The sequence below is a fragment of the Hemitrygon akajei genome, chromosome 13 (genome assembly GCF_048418815.1).
Source record: "Hemitrygon akajei chromosome 13, sHemAka1.3, whole genome shotgun sequence".
In the NCBI taxonomy this organism is placed as follows: domain Eukaryota; kingdom Metazoa; phylum Chordata; class Chondrichthyes; order Myliobatiformes; family Dasyatidae; genus Hemitrygon; species Hemitrygon akajei.
Window position 1 is genome coordinate 109,675,153 of NC_133136.1, and position 16,481 is coordinate 109,691,633.

Consider the following 16,481-nt stretch of genomic DNA (forward strand, 5'->3'; position numbering starts at 1 on the left):
GAGTATCCCAGTAGCCAACAAGTTTACCACCTTGGATACTGCTGGGGGCATTACCTAACAGAGGAATGTCATGGCGGCCAGGTCTCTGCCACTGAATCTGCCTCTGGTTTTTATAGAAGAGAAATGGGAGGAGAAGTCGTGAACTGTGGTGATAAGGGATTCATTAGTTAGGGGAACAGACGGGAGGTTCTGTGGGCAAGAACAAGATTCCTGGATGGCATGTTGCCTCCCAGGTGCTAGGGTCCGGGGACATCTCAGATTGAGTCCTCAGCATTCTTCAGTGGGAGAGTGATCAACCAGAGGTGGGTCCACAAAGGTACCAATGACATAGATAGAAAGAGTAACAAGGTTCTGCAAAGTGAGTTCAGGGAATTTGGTGCTAAGTTAAAGGATAGGACCTCCCCAGGACTGTGATCTCAGTATTGTTACTTGAGCCACATACTAGTGAAGCCACAAACAAGAAGATTACACAGTTTAATGCATGGCTAAGGAGTTGGTGTAGGAGGGGGAGCATCAGATTTTTGGATCATTGGGCTTTCTTCCAGGGAGGATGAGACCTGTACAGAAGGAAGGTTTGCACCAGAACTGGAAGTAGTCTAAAATATCCCAGCAGGATAGTTTGCCAGTGCTACACAGGGGTGTTTAAATTAGAGTTACAAGGAATGAGAACCAGATTCCCAGAAAAGATTGTGGTGCGGTTGTGGAAAAAGATATTGTTAAGGCAAAGTCAGGAATCAAAAAGTTGGACTAATGTTCTGAGTTGCATATATTTCAATGCAAGAAGCATCATAGGAAAGGCAGATGAGCTCAGGGCAAGGATTAACACATGAAATTACGATATTGTAGCCATTAGTGAGACTTGGTTGCAGGAGTGGCAGGACTGGTGGCTCAGTATTCCAAGGTAACATTGTTTTAGACGCGACAGAGTGAAAGGGATTAAGGAAGGAACGGTGGTGTTACTAGTTAGGAAAAATGCCACAGGACGCTCAGTCAGGACAGACTGAAGAACATGTCTAGAGAGCCTTTATGAATGAAAATGAGGAATCAGAAAGGTTTGACCATGTTAACGGAGCTGTATTACAGGCCACCCAACAGTCCGTGGGATTTAGAAGAGCAAATTTGTAGCGAGATCGGAGACTGTTGCAAGAAACATAAGGTTGTGATAGTAGGTGATTTTAACTTTGCACATATTGACTGGGGTGCCAATACTGTAAAATGACTAGATGGAATAGGGTGTGTCAAATGTGTTCATGAAAATTTCCTTAAATAGAAGTCCCAACGAGAGAGTGCATGATACTAAATCTGCTATCAGGGAATGAGACAGAGCAGGTGACAAAAATTTGAGTAGCGAAACACTTTGCATCTAGTGATCATAATGCCATTAGTTTCAAAAACTATGGAAAAAGATGTGTCTGGTCTATGGGTTGAGATTCTAATTTGGAGAAAGGACAGTTTTGATGGTATCAGAAGTGATCTGCCAAATATGGATTGGGACAGACAGTTTACTGGCAAAGGTGTACTCAGTAAATATATTTTTGCCTCAACTATTACAAGTTATTACAGGGTCTAAATCAAGTATAACAAGGAACTCACCATCTCCAGTATCAATTTTCTTCACTGGAACAAAATTACTGCCAAAGCAGATCACAGCGACGGCTGTGGCAACAAAACCTTTCACTAGTGGCAAAGTGCCTGTGAGATTCTTTGCTACGGCTTCTGTTGAATAAGTAAATCCCTTCTCCACAGAGTCATTTCTCAATATCCTGTCTTGTAGAAAGAAACTACAATGAACAATGTCATTTATTTCTCTTGCAGGGTGTAACTGCTATCTGGAAGATGTATTTAACTTACTGTTGTTGAAACTTCTCTTGGGAGTTGTTGAGCTGCATCCCATGCCATACACTGCTGCAACACAGATCAACACTAGAGACCATCTCAGGCCAGGTAACATGCTGCTTGACAGAGAACCACGGTTCTGCAGTGACTGGTCTCGTGAAGGCTGAGCTGCACAGTGTGACAAGGCATGCCTTCACACAGGCGATGATGAGAAACTTCAGCCTGTCTACAGTGTCATTATTTATGTTGGAACTTTGCACATTACCTGCCAAAGAAAAGGGAAAATAATTTTAAACATTTTTATTGTAGAAACGAGATATTGCTCACAAAGTGGAATGAAAGGAGCTCCTGATTGTTAAGGCCTATTCTGGACTTTGGGTGTATAGCAAAATATAACAAAATGACCACTCCAGGATCACTTTACATCATTCTAGAATCCCATACCCTGACACATTCCCTCTCCCCACATCCCTGCAGCTAACTCATCACCTCCAACATCTCCAAACCAACGCACTCCAGATGGAGATCCCGAAACCTAACACATTCCATTGTGTGCCTTGCAACCCTACAGTATGATGATACAATTTCAGGAATCCTGGGAATCTGTTTTGAGGATAACAATGTATAAACATCATACCTCTGAGGACAGGATTGATGAGTAGATGTTAGAGGTGGATCATACTTGGCAGAAAGTAAATTGCTCAGAAATGTATAGAGAAAGTCTCAGTAAGGAAGGCAGTCTCTTTACCAACACGTAAAGAACAGAAAACATATTCCTTTATGTGAATCTATACAAACAGCATAGTACCCATCAAAACGTGGAGTCCAATCATTCTGTCGTAATCAAGCTACCTGTGTGAGAGACATCTGGTAGAGAGTGGGCACCGGGGAAAACTCAGGTTAGAGAACTGGAGAGATTTGGTCACATTTGACCCTGCAGCTATGCCATTCATGCCTGACCCAGTGCTACAGGGTGAAATGTCTGCTGTCCTGCTCAGTTAACTTCTGATTTGGATAGTCTGGATGACAAAGTGAGGGAGTCACAGACATGAAATCTGGTTTAGTTGTGCATACTAAGCACCTTCTTTGGTGTCATCCAAAAATAAGCAGAATGAGACCTCTTTGATCACTGTTACTTCAAGATTCAAGAATCAAGTTGATTTATCACGAGAATGTCAAAGCACAACAGTAAAATGCATCACTTGCTGTTGTTTAACAATGGCCATCTAACAGATGCTCTGAAACCTGAAAACTTTTATTCCCTTTCCCAGTACTAACAAGCTGAACCATTAACTCTACTTCTCTTTCCAGTGATGCTATTAACTCGCAGAATATACAATTTTTTTGTTTTTAGCCATGAAATTGAAATCTTTTTGAATGTCCTTGAGCAGAAGATATGACAAAAGTAATGTATACAGAAGTTTGGTGCATTTCTTTGGCAGTGGTATCACAATATATTTTCCTTTCAGTCCTAAACTTTACTCTGCATTTCAGCCATATATGTTTGTGTTAAGAATCAGAATTTGATTATTACCACTATCATTTGATGTGAAATTTGCTTTTCATGTGCAGTACAGTTCAAAGACATAAAAGGCCATGGAAGAAAGAAATGGGGGAGGAGCACCAGAGGGAGGGGATGGGCAGACAAGGAGATAAGGTGAGAGAGGGAAAAGGGGATGGGGAATGGTAAGGGGGAGGAAGGCGTTATTGCAAGTTTGAGAAACCAATGTTCATGCCATCAGGTTGGAGGCTACCCAGAAGGAATATAAGGCGTTGTTCCTCCAACCTGAGTGTGGCCTCAGTGTAACAGTAGAGAGACCATGGATAGACATATCGTAATGGGAACGGGAAGTGGAATTAAAATGGGTGGCCACTGGGAGATTCCGCTTTCTCTGGCGGGTGGATCATAATTGCTCAACAAAGCAGTCTCCCAATCAATGTCGAGTCTCACCAGTATATAGGAGGCCACACCGGGAGCACTGGGCACAGTATATGACCCCAACAGACTCGCAGGTGAAGTGTCCTCTCACTTTCTGGGGCCCTGAATCGTAGTGAGGGAGGAGGTGTAGGGGCAGGTGTAGCATTTGTTCTGCTTGCAAGGATAAGTGCCAGGAGGGAGATCAGTGGGGAGGAACGAATGGACAAGGGAGTTGCATAGGGAGTGATCTCCATGGAAAGCAGAAAGATGTGCTTGGGAGTGGGATCCCGTTGGAGATGGCAGAAGCTCAGGAGAATTATCAGCTGGACACGGAGCTGATGGGGTGGTAGGTAAGGACAAGAGGAACCCTATCCCTGGTACGGTGGTGGGAGGATGGGGTGAGAGCAGATGTGCATAAAATGGAAGAGATGTGGATGAGGGCAGCGTTGATGGTGGAGGAAGGGAAGCCCCTTTCTTTGAAGAAGAAGGACATCTCCTTCGTTCTAGAATGAAAAACGTATAGTCCAGGTAGCTGTGAGAGTCCATGGGTTTATAGTAGACCAGTACATAAGCTGTCTCCAGAGATATAATAGACATCAGTAGATGTCTATATCATTATGATTGTATTTAACCTCTTGTTGAGACTTGACCAAAAGTACAGCAATGTTTACTCTCCCTGCTTACTCTAGTCCTTGCCTGGAAAAGAGGACTACCATTTTGACTGGCGGCATAAAGGAGCGGTATTGATTTAGTTATTGTTACCATCTGCAATGTTGGCATTTAACTTTCAGTTTGAGAGTTTTAGTTAATGGTCCTGATGGCCTGGCATTTATTGTTTTCCCCTTCCTTTAAATTCTGCAACAACTTTCAATAAAATCAGTGAACTGTTGGCCTGCATTGGTGTCTCTTTATCCACACTTAGGTCATATCAGAAAATTTTGATGGCACTTTCTTCCTCAGTAAACACAGATGAGAATGATTCATTATAAATCCCACCCATCTCCTTCGGCTCAAGACATGGGAGTTCTGCTGATCTCTAAGGGACCTGCTCTCCCTCTAGTCAGCTTCAACTGTTATTGTATCTTCAGAACCTCTCGGGACTTCTCTTAACATTATCTGGCAGATGCTTCTCACACCCTTTCTCTGTTCTCTTGTTTTCCCTCTTAAGAGTATTCCGAATCTTGCTATGGTCATCAAAGGATTCATTTATCCCCAGCCTCCTAAACATTAATGCTTCCTTAACTGAATGCAGGAGAACAGGGGATAAGAGGGAAATGGATCAACAGGATTCAAATGACAGAGCATCTCAATGTGCCAAATGGCCTAATTCTGCTCTCACGTCTTATAGCACTTGTTCCGCTTACAAGGGTATCACCCCACTCGGGATAGGGTTCCCCTTGTCCTCACCTACCACCCCACCAGCCTCCAGGTCCAACGTATAATTCTCCGTAACTTCTGCCACCTCCAATGGGATCCAACTTCCAAGCACATCTTTCCCTCCCCCCTCTTTCCACAGGGATCGCTACCTACACGACTCCCTTGTCCACTTGTCCCCCCCATCCCTTCCCACCGATCTCCCTCCTGGCACTTATCCTTGTAAGCGGAACAAGTGCTACACCTGCCCTTACACCTCCTCCCTCACCACCATTCAGGGCCCCAGACAGTCCTTCCAGGTGAGGCGACACTTCACCTGTGAGTCGGCTGGTGTGGTATACTGTGTCCGGTGCTCCCGGTGTGTCCTTTTATATATTGGTGAGACCCGACGCAGACTAGGAGACCGTTTCGCTGAACACCTACGCTCTATCCGCCAGAGAAAGCAGGATCTCCCAGTGGCCACACATTTTAATTCCACGTCCCATTCCCATTCTGATATGTCTATCCATGGCCTCCTCTACTGTCAAAATGAATCCACACTCAGGTTGGAGGAACAACACCTTATATACCGGCTGGGTAGCCTCCAACCTGATGGCATGAACATTGACTTCTCTAACTTCCATTAATGCCCCTCCTCCCCTTTTTACCTCATCCCTGACATATTTAGTTGTTTGTTTTTTTCTCTCTCTCTGCTCATCACTCTACCTGTTCTCCATCTCCCTCTGGTGCTCCCCCCCCTTTTCTTTCTCCCGAGGCCTCCCGTCCCTTCTCCAGCTTTGTATTACTTTTGCCAATCACCTTTCCAGCTCTTAGCTTCATCCCACCCCCTCTGGTCTTCTCCTATCAATTCGCATTTCCCCCTCCCCCCACTACTTTCAAATCTCTTACTATCTTTCCTTTCAGTTAGACCTGACGAAGGGTCTCAGCCCAAAACGTCGACAGTGCTTCTCCTTATAGATGCTGCCTGACCTGCTGCGTTCTACCAGCATTTTGTGTGTGTTGTTTGAATTTCCAGCATCTGCAGATTTCTTCGTGTTTGCTAGTGTAATAATTTGTAACTTATTTTTAATGTACATACACTTTTGATCGATATTATACTCACCACACTGGGAATGCTTTTGAAAGCAACAAGAACTCGTTAGATCTTGACTTTATTCCTGCTGTTTATTTCTCTTGTTAACCTTCATTCTGAAGGTGTGGCAGTATGTACCATTGATTCTGCTTGCCACCATACTGTAGAATATTTTTTATGATGTCATAACAGCACCACTGATTTCAACATTTCCTTGTGACATCACAATAAAATACCACTTTCACCCAGAGGACAGAATGATCACATTCTGTATCAGTCTGGGTGAGATTGCAATTGTCGTAAGATTGCAAATAAGCAACTCCCATCGGTACTTCCAGTCCAGACCCATATTCTAGCCAGTATCAGAAGCACATACAGTGACATCCCACAGTCAGTACTACAATTTCCATTCCATTCTGGCTGTACTTAGACCTCCCACAATGGGGAAACCATTACTACATACCTATCACAGAAAGAAGCAGCACTTCCCACTGAGATCCCCACGGAGACTTATAATGTTGCCATTCCAATTTGGAGGTTTTTTCAATCACAGTAACTATAGACTCATATTCAAACGATCAGAATACTTATATGGTTACTTGCTCCTACACTGCATTAGCCTTTTCACTTTATGCATGCCAGTGGCTGGGGTCCATTCATGGCAACGACTCCATCAGGCAAGAGATCATGTGGGAATGTAGTCAATTTGCCCAAAGTTCTGCAAACTTTTCCTTCCGTAGCATCTTTGTACATGTTAGTCACAAACCAATGGCACCAAGATAATTTAATCTGCACACACACACACACACTTGCCTTGATCATATGGATAGTCAGAGGCCTTTTCCCAGGGCTGAAATGGCTGCCACAAGAGGACACAGGTTTAAGGTGCTGGGGAGTAGGTACAGAGGAGATGTCAGGGGTAAGATTTTTACTCAGAAAATTGTCAGTGCGTGAAATGGGCTTCCAGCAATGGTGGTGCAGGTGGATTGATAGGGTCTTTTAAGAGACTTTTGGATAGGTACATGGAGCTTAGAAAAATAGAGGGCTATAGGTAAGCCTAGTACTTTCTAAGATAAGGACATGTTTGGCATAACTTCGTGGGCCGAAGGGCCTGTATTGTGCTATAGGTTTTCTATGTTTCCATTTTCTATACACAAAGCTGTTCATTTCATTGGGAAGGACGCTATCATGTGTCCTATCATACCTATTCCTCTCCTTACAACATCTCCATGCATCCTATTTTTATGGGGGCCTGGCCTGGTGTGCTCCTTCAAAAAGGCAGCTTTTTACCTGAATGGATCCAATTTATAGACATTGGTACCTTGACTGCAAACTTCAGAATCAGAACCAGGTTTATTATCAACGGCATGTGACGTGAAACTTGTTAACTTAACAGCAGCAAAATAAAACATAATAATAATAAATAAACAAGTAAATCAATTATGTATATTGAATAGATTACAAAAAAGTGTAAAAACAGAAATACTGTATATTTTAAAAAAGTGAGGTAGTATTCGTGCGTTCAATGTCCATTTAGGAATTGGATGGCAGAGGGGAAGAAGCTGTTCCTGAATCGCTGAGTGTGTGCCTTCAGGCTTCTGTACCTCCCTCCTGATGGTAACAGTGAGAAAAGGACATGTCCTGGGTGCTGGAGGTCCTTAATAATGAACACTGCCTTTCTAAGACACCATCTTTCTGAGAATCCTATGGCTCTGTTGTGACAGTTAACAGTCACTGGAAGTCTTTATTCATTATATAGTTGGTGTTTCCCCCACTGTGGGAAGTCTTTATTCATTATATAGTTGGTGTGAGTTTCCCCCACTGTGGGAAGTCTTTATTCATTATATAGTTGGTGTGTGTATCCCCCACTGTGGGAAGTCTTTATTCATTATATAGTTGGTGTGTGTTTCCCCCACTGTGGGAAGTCTTTATTCATTATATAGTTGGTGTTTCCCCCACTTTTGGGAAGTCTTTATTCATTATATAGTTGGTGTTTCCCCCACTGTGCGAAGTCTTTATTCATTATATAGTTGGTGTGTGTTTCCCCCACTGTGGGAAGTCTTTATTCATTATATAGTTGGTGTTTCCCCCACTGTGGGAAGTCTTTATTCATTATATAGTTGGTGTGTGTTTCCCCCACTGTGGGAAGTCTTTATTCATTATATAGTTGGTGTGTGTTTCCCCCACTGTGGGAAGTCTTTATTCATTATATAGTTGGTGTGTGTTTCCCCCACTGTGGGAAGTCTTTATTCATTATATAGTTGGTGTTTCCCCCACTGTGGGAAGTCTTTATTCATTATATAGATGGTGTTTCCCCCACTGTGGGAAGTCTTTATTCATTATATAGTTGGTGTGTGTTTCCCCCACTGTGGGAAGTCTTTATTCATTATATAGTTGGTGTTTCCCCCACTGTGGGAAGTCTTTATTCATTATATAGATGGTGTTTCCCCCACTGTGGGAAGTCTTTATTCATTATATAGTTGGTGTGTGTTTCCCCCACTGTGGGAAGTCTTTATTCATTATATAGATGGTGTTTCCCCCACTGTGGGAAGTCTTTATTCATTATATAGTTGGTGTGTGTTTCCCCCACTGTGGAAAGTCTTAATTCATTATATAGTTGGTGTTTCCCCCACTGTGGGAAGTCTTTATTCATTATATAGTTGGTGTGTGTTTCCCCCACTGTGGGAAGTCTTTATTCATGATATAGTTGGTGTTTCCCCCACTGAGGGAAGTCATTATTCATTATATAGTTGGTGTTTCCCCCACTGTGGGAAGTCTTTATTCATGATATAGTTGGTGTTTCCCCCACTGTGGGAAGTCTTTATTCATTATATAGTTGGTGTGTCTTTCCCCCACTGTGGGAAGTCTTTATTCATTATATAGTTGGTGTTTCCCCCAATGTGGGAAGTCTTTATTCATTATATAGATGGTGTTTCCCCCACTGTGGGAAGTCTTTATTCATGATATAGTTGGTGTTTCCCCCAATGTGGGAAGTCTTTATTCATTATATAGTTGGTGTTTCCCCCACTGTGGGAAGTCTTTATTCATTATATAGTTGGTGTGTGTTTCCCCCACTGTGGGAAGTCTTTATTCATTATATAGTTGGTGTGTGTTTCCCCCACTGTGGGAAGTCTTTATTCATTATATAGTTGGTGTTTCCCCCACTGTGGGAAGTCTTTATTCATTATATAGATGGTGTTTCCCCCACTGTGGGAAGTCTTTATTCATTATATAGTTGGTGTGTGTTTCCCCCACTGTGGGAAGTCTTTATTCATGATATAGTTGGTGTTTCCCCCACTGTGGGAAGTCTTTATTCATTATATATTTGGTGTTTCCCCCACTGTGGGAAGTCTTTATTCATTATATAGTTGGTGTGTGTTTCCCCCACTGTGGGAAGTCTTAATTCATTATATAGTTGGTGTTTCCCCCACTGTGGGAAGTCTTTAATCATTATATAGATGGTGTTTCCCCCACTGTGGGAAGTCTTTATTCATTATATAGTTGGTGTGTGTTTCCCCCACTGTGGGAAGTCTTTATTCATTATATAGATGGTGTCTCCCCCACTGTGGGAAGTCTTTATTCATTATATAGTTGGTGTGTGTTTCCCCCACTGTGGGAAGTCTTAATTCATTATATAGTTGGTGTTTCCCCCACTGTGGGAAGTCTTTATTCATTATATAGTTGGTGTGTGTTTCCCCCACTGTGGGAAGTCTTTATTCATGATATAGTTGGTTTTTCCCCCACTGAGGGAAGTCTTTATTCATTATATAGTTGGTGTTTCCCCCACTGTGGGAAGTCTTTATTCATGATATAGTTGGTGTTTCCCCCACTGTGGGAAGTCTTTATTCATTATATAGTTGGTGTTTCCCCCACTGTGGGAAGTCTTTATTCATTATATAGTTGGTGTTTCCCCCACTGTGGGAAGTCTTTATTCATTATATAGTTGGTGTTTCCCCAACTGTGGGAAGTCTTTATTCATTATATAGTTGGTGTTTCCCCCACTGTGGGAAGTCTTTATTCATTATATAGTTGGTGTTTCCCCCACTGTGGGAAGTCTTTATTCATTATATAGTTGGTGTGTGTTTCCCCCACTGTGGGAAGTCTTTATTCATTATATAGATGGTGTTTCCCCCACTGTGGGAAGTCTTTATTCATTATATAGTTGGTGTGTGTTTCCCCCACTGTGGAAAGTCTTAATTCATTATATAGTTGGTGTTTCCCCCACTGTGGGAAGTCTTTATTCATTATATAGTTGGTGTGTGTTTCCCCCACTGTGGGAAGTCTTTATTCATGATATAGTTGGTGTTTCCCCCACTGAGGGAAGTCATTATTCATTATATAGTTGGTGTTTCCCCCACTGTGGGAAGTCTTTATTCATGATATAGTTGGTGTTTCCCCCACTGTGGGAAGTCTTTATTCATTATATAGTTGGTGTGTCTTTCCCCCACTGTGGGAAGTCTTTATTCATTATATAGTTGGTGTTTCCCCCAATGTGGGAAGTCTTTATTCATTATATAGATGGTGTTTCCCCCACTGTGGGAAGTCTTTATTAATGATATAGTTGGTGTTTCCCCCAATGTGGGAAGTCTTTATTCATTATATAGTTGGTGTTTCCCCCACTGTGGGAAGTCTTTATTCATTATATAGTTGGTGTGTGTTTCCCCCACTGTGGGAAGTCTTTATTCATTATATAGTTGGTGTGTGTTTCCCCCACTGTGGGAAGTCTTTATTCATTATATAGTTGGTGTTTCCCCCACTGTGGGAAGTCTTTATTCATTATATAGATGGTGTTTCCCCCACTGTGGGAAGTCTTTATTCATTATATAGTTGGTGTGTGTTTCCCCCACTGTGGGAAGTCTTTATTCATGATATAGTTGGTGTTTCCCCCACTGTGGGAAGTCTTTATTCATTATATAGTTGGTGTTTCCCCCACTGTGGGAAGTCTTTATTCATTATATAGTTGGTGTGTGTTTCCCCCACTGTGGGAAGTCTTAATTCATTATACAGTTGGTGTTTCCCCCACTGTGGGAAGTCTTTAATCATTATATAGATGGTGTTTCCCCCACTGTGGGAAGTCTTTATTCATTATATAGTTGGTGTGTGTTTCCCCCACTGTGGGAAGTCTTTATTCATTATATAGATGGTGTCTCCCCCACTGTGGGAAGTCTTTATTCATTATATAGTTGGTGTGTGTTTCCCCCACTGTGGGAAGTCTTAATTCATTATATAGTTGGTGTTTCCCCCACTGTGGGAAGTCTTTATTCATTATATAGTTGGTGTGTGTTTCCCCCACTGTGGGAAGTCTTTATTCATGATATAGTTGGTTTTTCCCCCACTGAGGGAAGTCTTTATTCATTATATAGTTGGTGTTTCCCCCACTGTGGGAAGTCTTTATTCATGATATAGTTGGTGTTTCCCCCACTGTGGGAAGTCTTTATTCATTATATAGTTGGTGTTTCCCCCACTGTGGGAAGTCTTTATTCATGATATAGTTGGTGTTTCCCCCACTGTGGGAAGTCTTTATTCATTATATAGTTGGTGTGTGTTTCCCCCACTGTGGGAAGTCTTTATTCATTATATAGTTGGTGTGTGTTTCCCCCACTGTGGGAAGTCTTTATTCATGATATAGTTGGTGTTTCCACCACTGTGGGAAGTCTTTATTCATTATATAGTTGGTGTGTGTTTCCCCCACTGTGGGAAGTCTTTATTCATTATATAGTTGGAGTGTGTTTCCCCCACTGTGGGAAGTCTTTATTCATTATATAGTTGGTGTTTCCCCCACTGTGGGAAGTCTTTATTCTTTATATAGTTGGTGTTTCCCCCACTGTGGGAAGTCTTTATTCATTATATAGTTGGTGTGTGTTTCCCCCACTGTGGGAAGTCTTTATTCATTATATAGTTGGTGTTTCCCCCACTGTGGGAAGTCTTTATTCATTATATAGTTGGTGTTTCAACCACTGTGGGAAGTCTTTATTCATTATATAGTTGGTGTTTCCCCCACTGTGGGAAGTCTTTATTCATTATATAGTTGGTGTTTCCCCCACTGTGGGAAGTCTTTATTCATTATATAGTTGGTGTTTCCCCCACTGTGGGAAGTCTTTATTCATTATATAGATGGTGTTTCCCCCACTGTGGGAAGTCTTTATTCATTATATAGTTGGTGTTTCCCCCATTGTGGGAAGTCTTTATTCATTATATAGTTGGTGTTTCCCCCACTGTGGGAAGTCTTTATTCATTATATAGTTGGTGTTTCCCCCACTGTGGGAAGTCTTTATTCATTATATAGTTGGTGTTTCCCCCACTGTGGGAAGTCTTTATTCATTATATAGTTGGAGTGTGTTTCCCCCACTGTGGGAAGTCTTTATTCATTATATAGTTGGTGTGTGTTTCCCCCACTGTGGGAAGTCTTTATTCATGATATTGTTGGTGTGTGTTTCCCCCACTGTGTGAAGTCTTTATTCATTATATAGTTGGTGTGTGTTTCCCCCACTGTGGGAAGTCTTTATTCATTATATAGTTGGTGTGTGTTTCCCCCACTGTGGGAAGTCTTTATTCATTATATAGTTGGTGTGTGTTTCCCCCACTGTGGGAAGTCTTAATTCATTATATAGTTGGTGTTTCCCCCACTGTGGGAAGTCTTTATTCATTATATAGTTGGTGTGTGTTTCCCCCACTGTGGGAAGTCTTTATTCATGATATAGTTGGTGTTTCCCCCACTGAGGGAAGTCTTTATTCATTATATAGTTGGTGTTTCCCCAACTGTGGGAAGTCTTTATTCATTATATAGTTGGTGTGTGTTTCCCCCACTGTGGGAAGTCTTTATTCATTATATAGATGGTGTTTCCCCCACTGTGGGAAGTCTTTATTCATTATATAGTTGGTGTGTGTTTCCCCCACTGTGGAAAGTCTTAATTCATTATATAGTTGGTGTTTCCCCCACTGTGGGAACTCTTTATTCATTATATAGTTGGTGTGTGTTTCCCCCACTGTGGGAAGTCTTTATTCATGATATAGTTGGTGTTTCCCCCACTGAGGGAAGTCATTATTCATTATATAGTTGGTGTTTCCCCCACTGTGGGAAGACTTTATTCATGATATAGTTGGTGTTTCCCCCACTGTGGGAAGTCTTTATTCATTATATAGTTGGTGTGTCTTTCCCCCACTGTGGGAAGTCTTTATTCATTATATAGTTGGTGTTTCCCCCAATGTGGGAAGTCTTTATTCATTATATAGATGGTGTTTCCCCCACTGTGGGAAGTCTTTATTAATGATATAGTTGGTGTTTCCCCCAATGTGGGAAGTCTTTATTCATTATATAGTTGGTGTTTCCCCCACTGTGGGAAGTCTTTATTCATTATATAGTTGGTGTGTGTTTCCCCCACTGTGGGAAGTCTTTATTCATTATATAGTTGGTGTGTGTTTCCCCCACTGTGGGAAGTCTTTATTCATTATATAGTTGGTGTTTCCCGCACTGTGGGAAGTCTTTATTCATTATATAGATGGTGTTTCCCCCACTGTGGGAAGTCTTTATTCATTATATAGTTGGTGTGTGTTTCCCCCACTGTGGGAAGTCTTTATTCATGATATAGTTGGTGTTTCCCCCACTGTGGGAAGTCTTTATTCATTATATAGTTGGTGTTTCCCCCACTGTGGGAAGACTTTATTCATTATATAGTTGGTGTGTGTTTCCCCCACTGTGGGAAGTCTTAATTCATTATATAGTTGGTGTTTCCCCCACTGTGGGAAGTCTTTAATCATTATATAGATGGTGTTTCCCCCACTGTGGGAAGTCTTTATTCATTATATAGTTGGTGTGTGTTTCCCCCACTGTGGGAAGTCTTTATTCATTATATAGATGGTGTCTCCCCCACTGTGGGAAGTCTTTATTCATTATATAGTTGGTGTGTGTTTCCCCCACTGTGGGAAGTCTTAATTCATTATATAGTTGGTGTTTCCCCCACTGTGGGAAGTCTTTATTCATTATATAGTTGGTGTGTGTTTCCCCCACTGTGGGAAGTCTTTATTCATGATATAGTTGGTTTTTCCCCCACTGAGGGAAGTCTTTATTCATTATATAGTTGGTGTTTCCCCCACTGTGGGAAGTCTTTATTCATGATATAGTTGGTGTTTCCCCCACTGTGGGAAGTCTTAATCATTATATAGTTGGTGTTTCCCCCACTGTGGGAAGTCTTTATTCATGATATAGTTGGTGTTTCCCCCACTGAGGGAAGTCTTTATTCATTATATAGTTGGTGTTTCCCCCACTGTGGGAAGTCTTTATTCATTATATAGTTGGTGTTTCCCACACTGTGGGAAGTCTTTATTCATTATATAGTTGGTGTTTCCCCCACTGTGGGAAGTCTTTATTCATGATATAGTTGGTGTTTCCCCCACTGTGGGAAGTCTTTATTCATTATATAGTTGGTGTGTGTTTCCCCCACTGTGGGAAGTCTTTATTCATTATATAGTTGGTGTGTGTTTCCCCCACTGTGGGAAGTCTTTATTCATGATATAGTTGGTGTTTCCCCCACTGTGGGAAGTCTTTATTCATTATATAGTTGGTGTGTGTTTCCCCCACTGTGGGAAGTCTTTATTCATTATATAGTTGGAGTGTGTTTCCCCCACTGTGGGAAGTCTTTATTCATTATATAGTTCGTGTTTCCCCCACTGTGGGAAGTCTTTATTCTTTATATAGTTGGTGTTTCCCCCACTGTGGGAAGTCTTTATTCATTATATAGTTGGTGTGTGTTTCCCCCACTGTGGGAAGTCTTTATTCATTATATAGTTGGTGTTTCCCCCACTGTGGGAAGTCTTTATTCATTATATAGTTGGTGTTTCAACCACTGTGGGAAGTCTTTATTCATTATATAGTTGGTGTTTCCCCCACTGTGGGAAGTCTTTATTCATTATATAGTTGGTGTTTCCCCCACTGTGGGAAGTCTTTATTCATTATATAGTTGGTGTTTCCCCCACTGTGGGAAGTCTTTATTCATTATATAGATGGTGTTTCCCCCACTGTGGGAAGTCTTTATTCATTATATAGTTGGTGTTTCCCCCACTGTGGGAAGTCTTTATTCATTATATAGTTGGTGTTTCCCCCACTGTGGGAAGTCTTTATTCATTATATAGTTGGTGTTTCCCCCACTGTGGGAAGTCTTTATTCATTATATAGTTGGTGTTTCCCCCACTGTGGGAAGTCTTTATTCATTATATAGTTGGAGTGTGTTTCCCCCACTGTGGGAAGTCTTTATTCATTATATAGTTGGTGTGTGTTTCCCCCACTGTGGGAAGTCTTTATTCATGATATTGTTGGTGTGTGTTTCCCCCACTGTGTGAAGTCTTTCTTCATTATATAGTTGGTGTGTGTTTCCCCCACTGTGGGAAGTCTTTATTCATTATATAGTTGGTGTGTGTTTCCCCCACTGTGGGAAGTCTTTATTCATTATATAGTTGGTGTTTCCCCCACTGTGGGAAGTCTTTATTCATTATATAGTTGGTGTTTCCCCCACTGTGGGAAGTCTTTATTCATTATATAGATGGTGTTTCCCCCACTGTGGGAAGTCTTTATTCATTATATAGTTGGTGTTTCCCCCACTGTGGGAAGTCTTTATTCATTATATAGTTGGTGTTTCCCCCACTGTGGGAAGTCTTTATTCATTATATAGTTGGTGTTTCCCCCACTGTGGGAAGTCTTTATTCATTATATAGTTGGAGTGTGTTTCCCCCACTGTGGGAAGTCTTTATTCATTATATAGTTGGTGTGTGTTTCCCCCACTGTGGGAAGTCTTTATTCATGATATTGTTGGTGTGTGTTTCCCCCACTGTGTGAAGTCTTTATTCATTATATAGTTGGTGTGTGTTTCCCCCACTGTGGGAAGTCTTTATTCATTATATAGTTGGTGTGTGTTTCCCCCACTGTGGGAAGTCTTTATTCATTATATAGTTGGTGTGTGTTTCCCCCACTGTGGGAAGTCTTTATTCATGATATAGTTGGTGTTTCCCCCACTGAGGGAAGTCATTATTCATTATATAGTTGGTGTTTCCCCCACTGTGGGAAGTCTTTATTCATTATATAGTTGGACTGTGTTTCCCCCACTGTGGGAAGTCTTTATTCATTATATAGTTGGTGTTTCCCCCACTGTGGGAAGTCTTTATTCTTTATATAGTTGGTGTTTCCCCCACTGTGGGAAGTCTTTATTCATTATATAGTTGGTGTGTGTTTCCCCCACTGTGGGAAGTCTTTATTCATTATATAGTTGGTGTTTCCCCCACTGTGGGAAG

The 16,481-nt window shown here is 41.7% G+C and overlaps 1 protein-coding gene across 1 annotated transcript in view; it reads right to left on the reverse strand.

Moving 5' to 3' along the window:
* LOC140737557 (transmembrane protein 144-like) overlaps positions 1–1,889 on the reverse strand; it is a 153,364-nt gene extending 151,475 nt beyond the window's left edge. The window contains exons 1-2 of the mRNA XM_073063999.1: positions 1,852–1,889; positions 1,594–1,763 (exon numbers count right to left, since the gene is read on the reverse strand). Of these exons, the coding sequence (XP_072920100.1) occupies positions 1,594–1,763; positions 1,852–1,889 (208 nt within the window). The remainder of the gene's footprint in view (positions 1–1,593; positions 1,764–1,851) is intronic.
* Between the last annotated feature and the right edge of the window lie 14,592 nt (positions 1,890–16,481).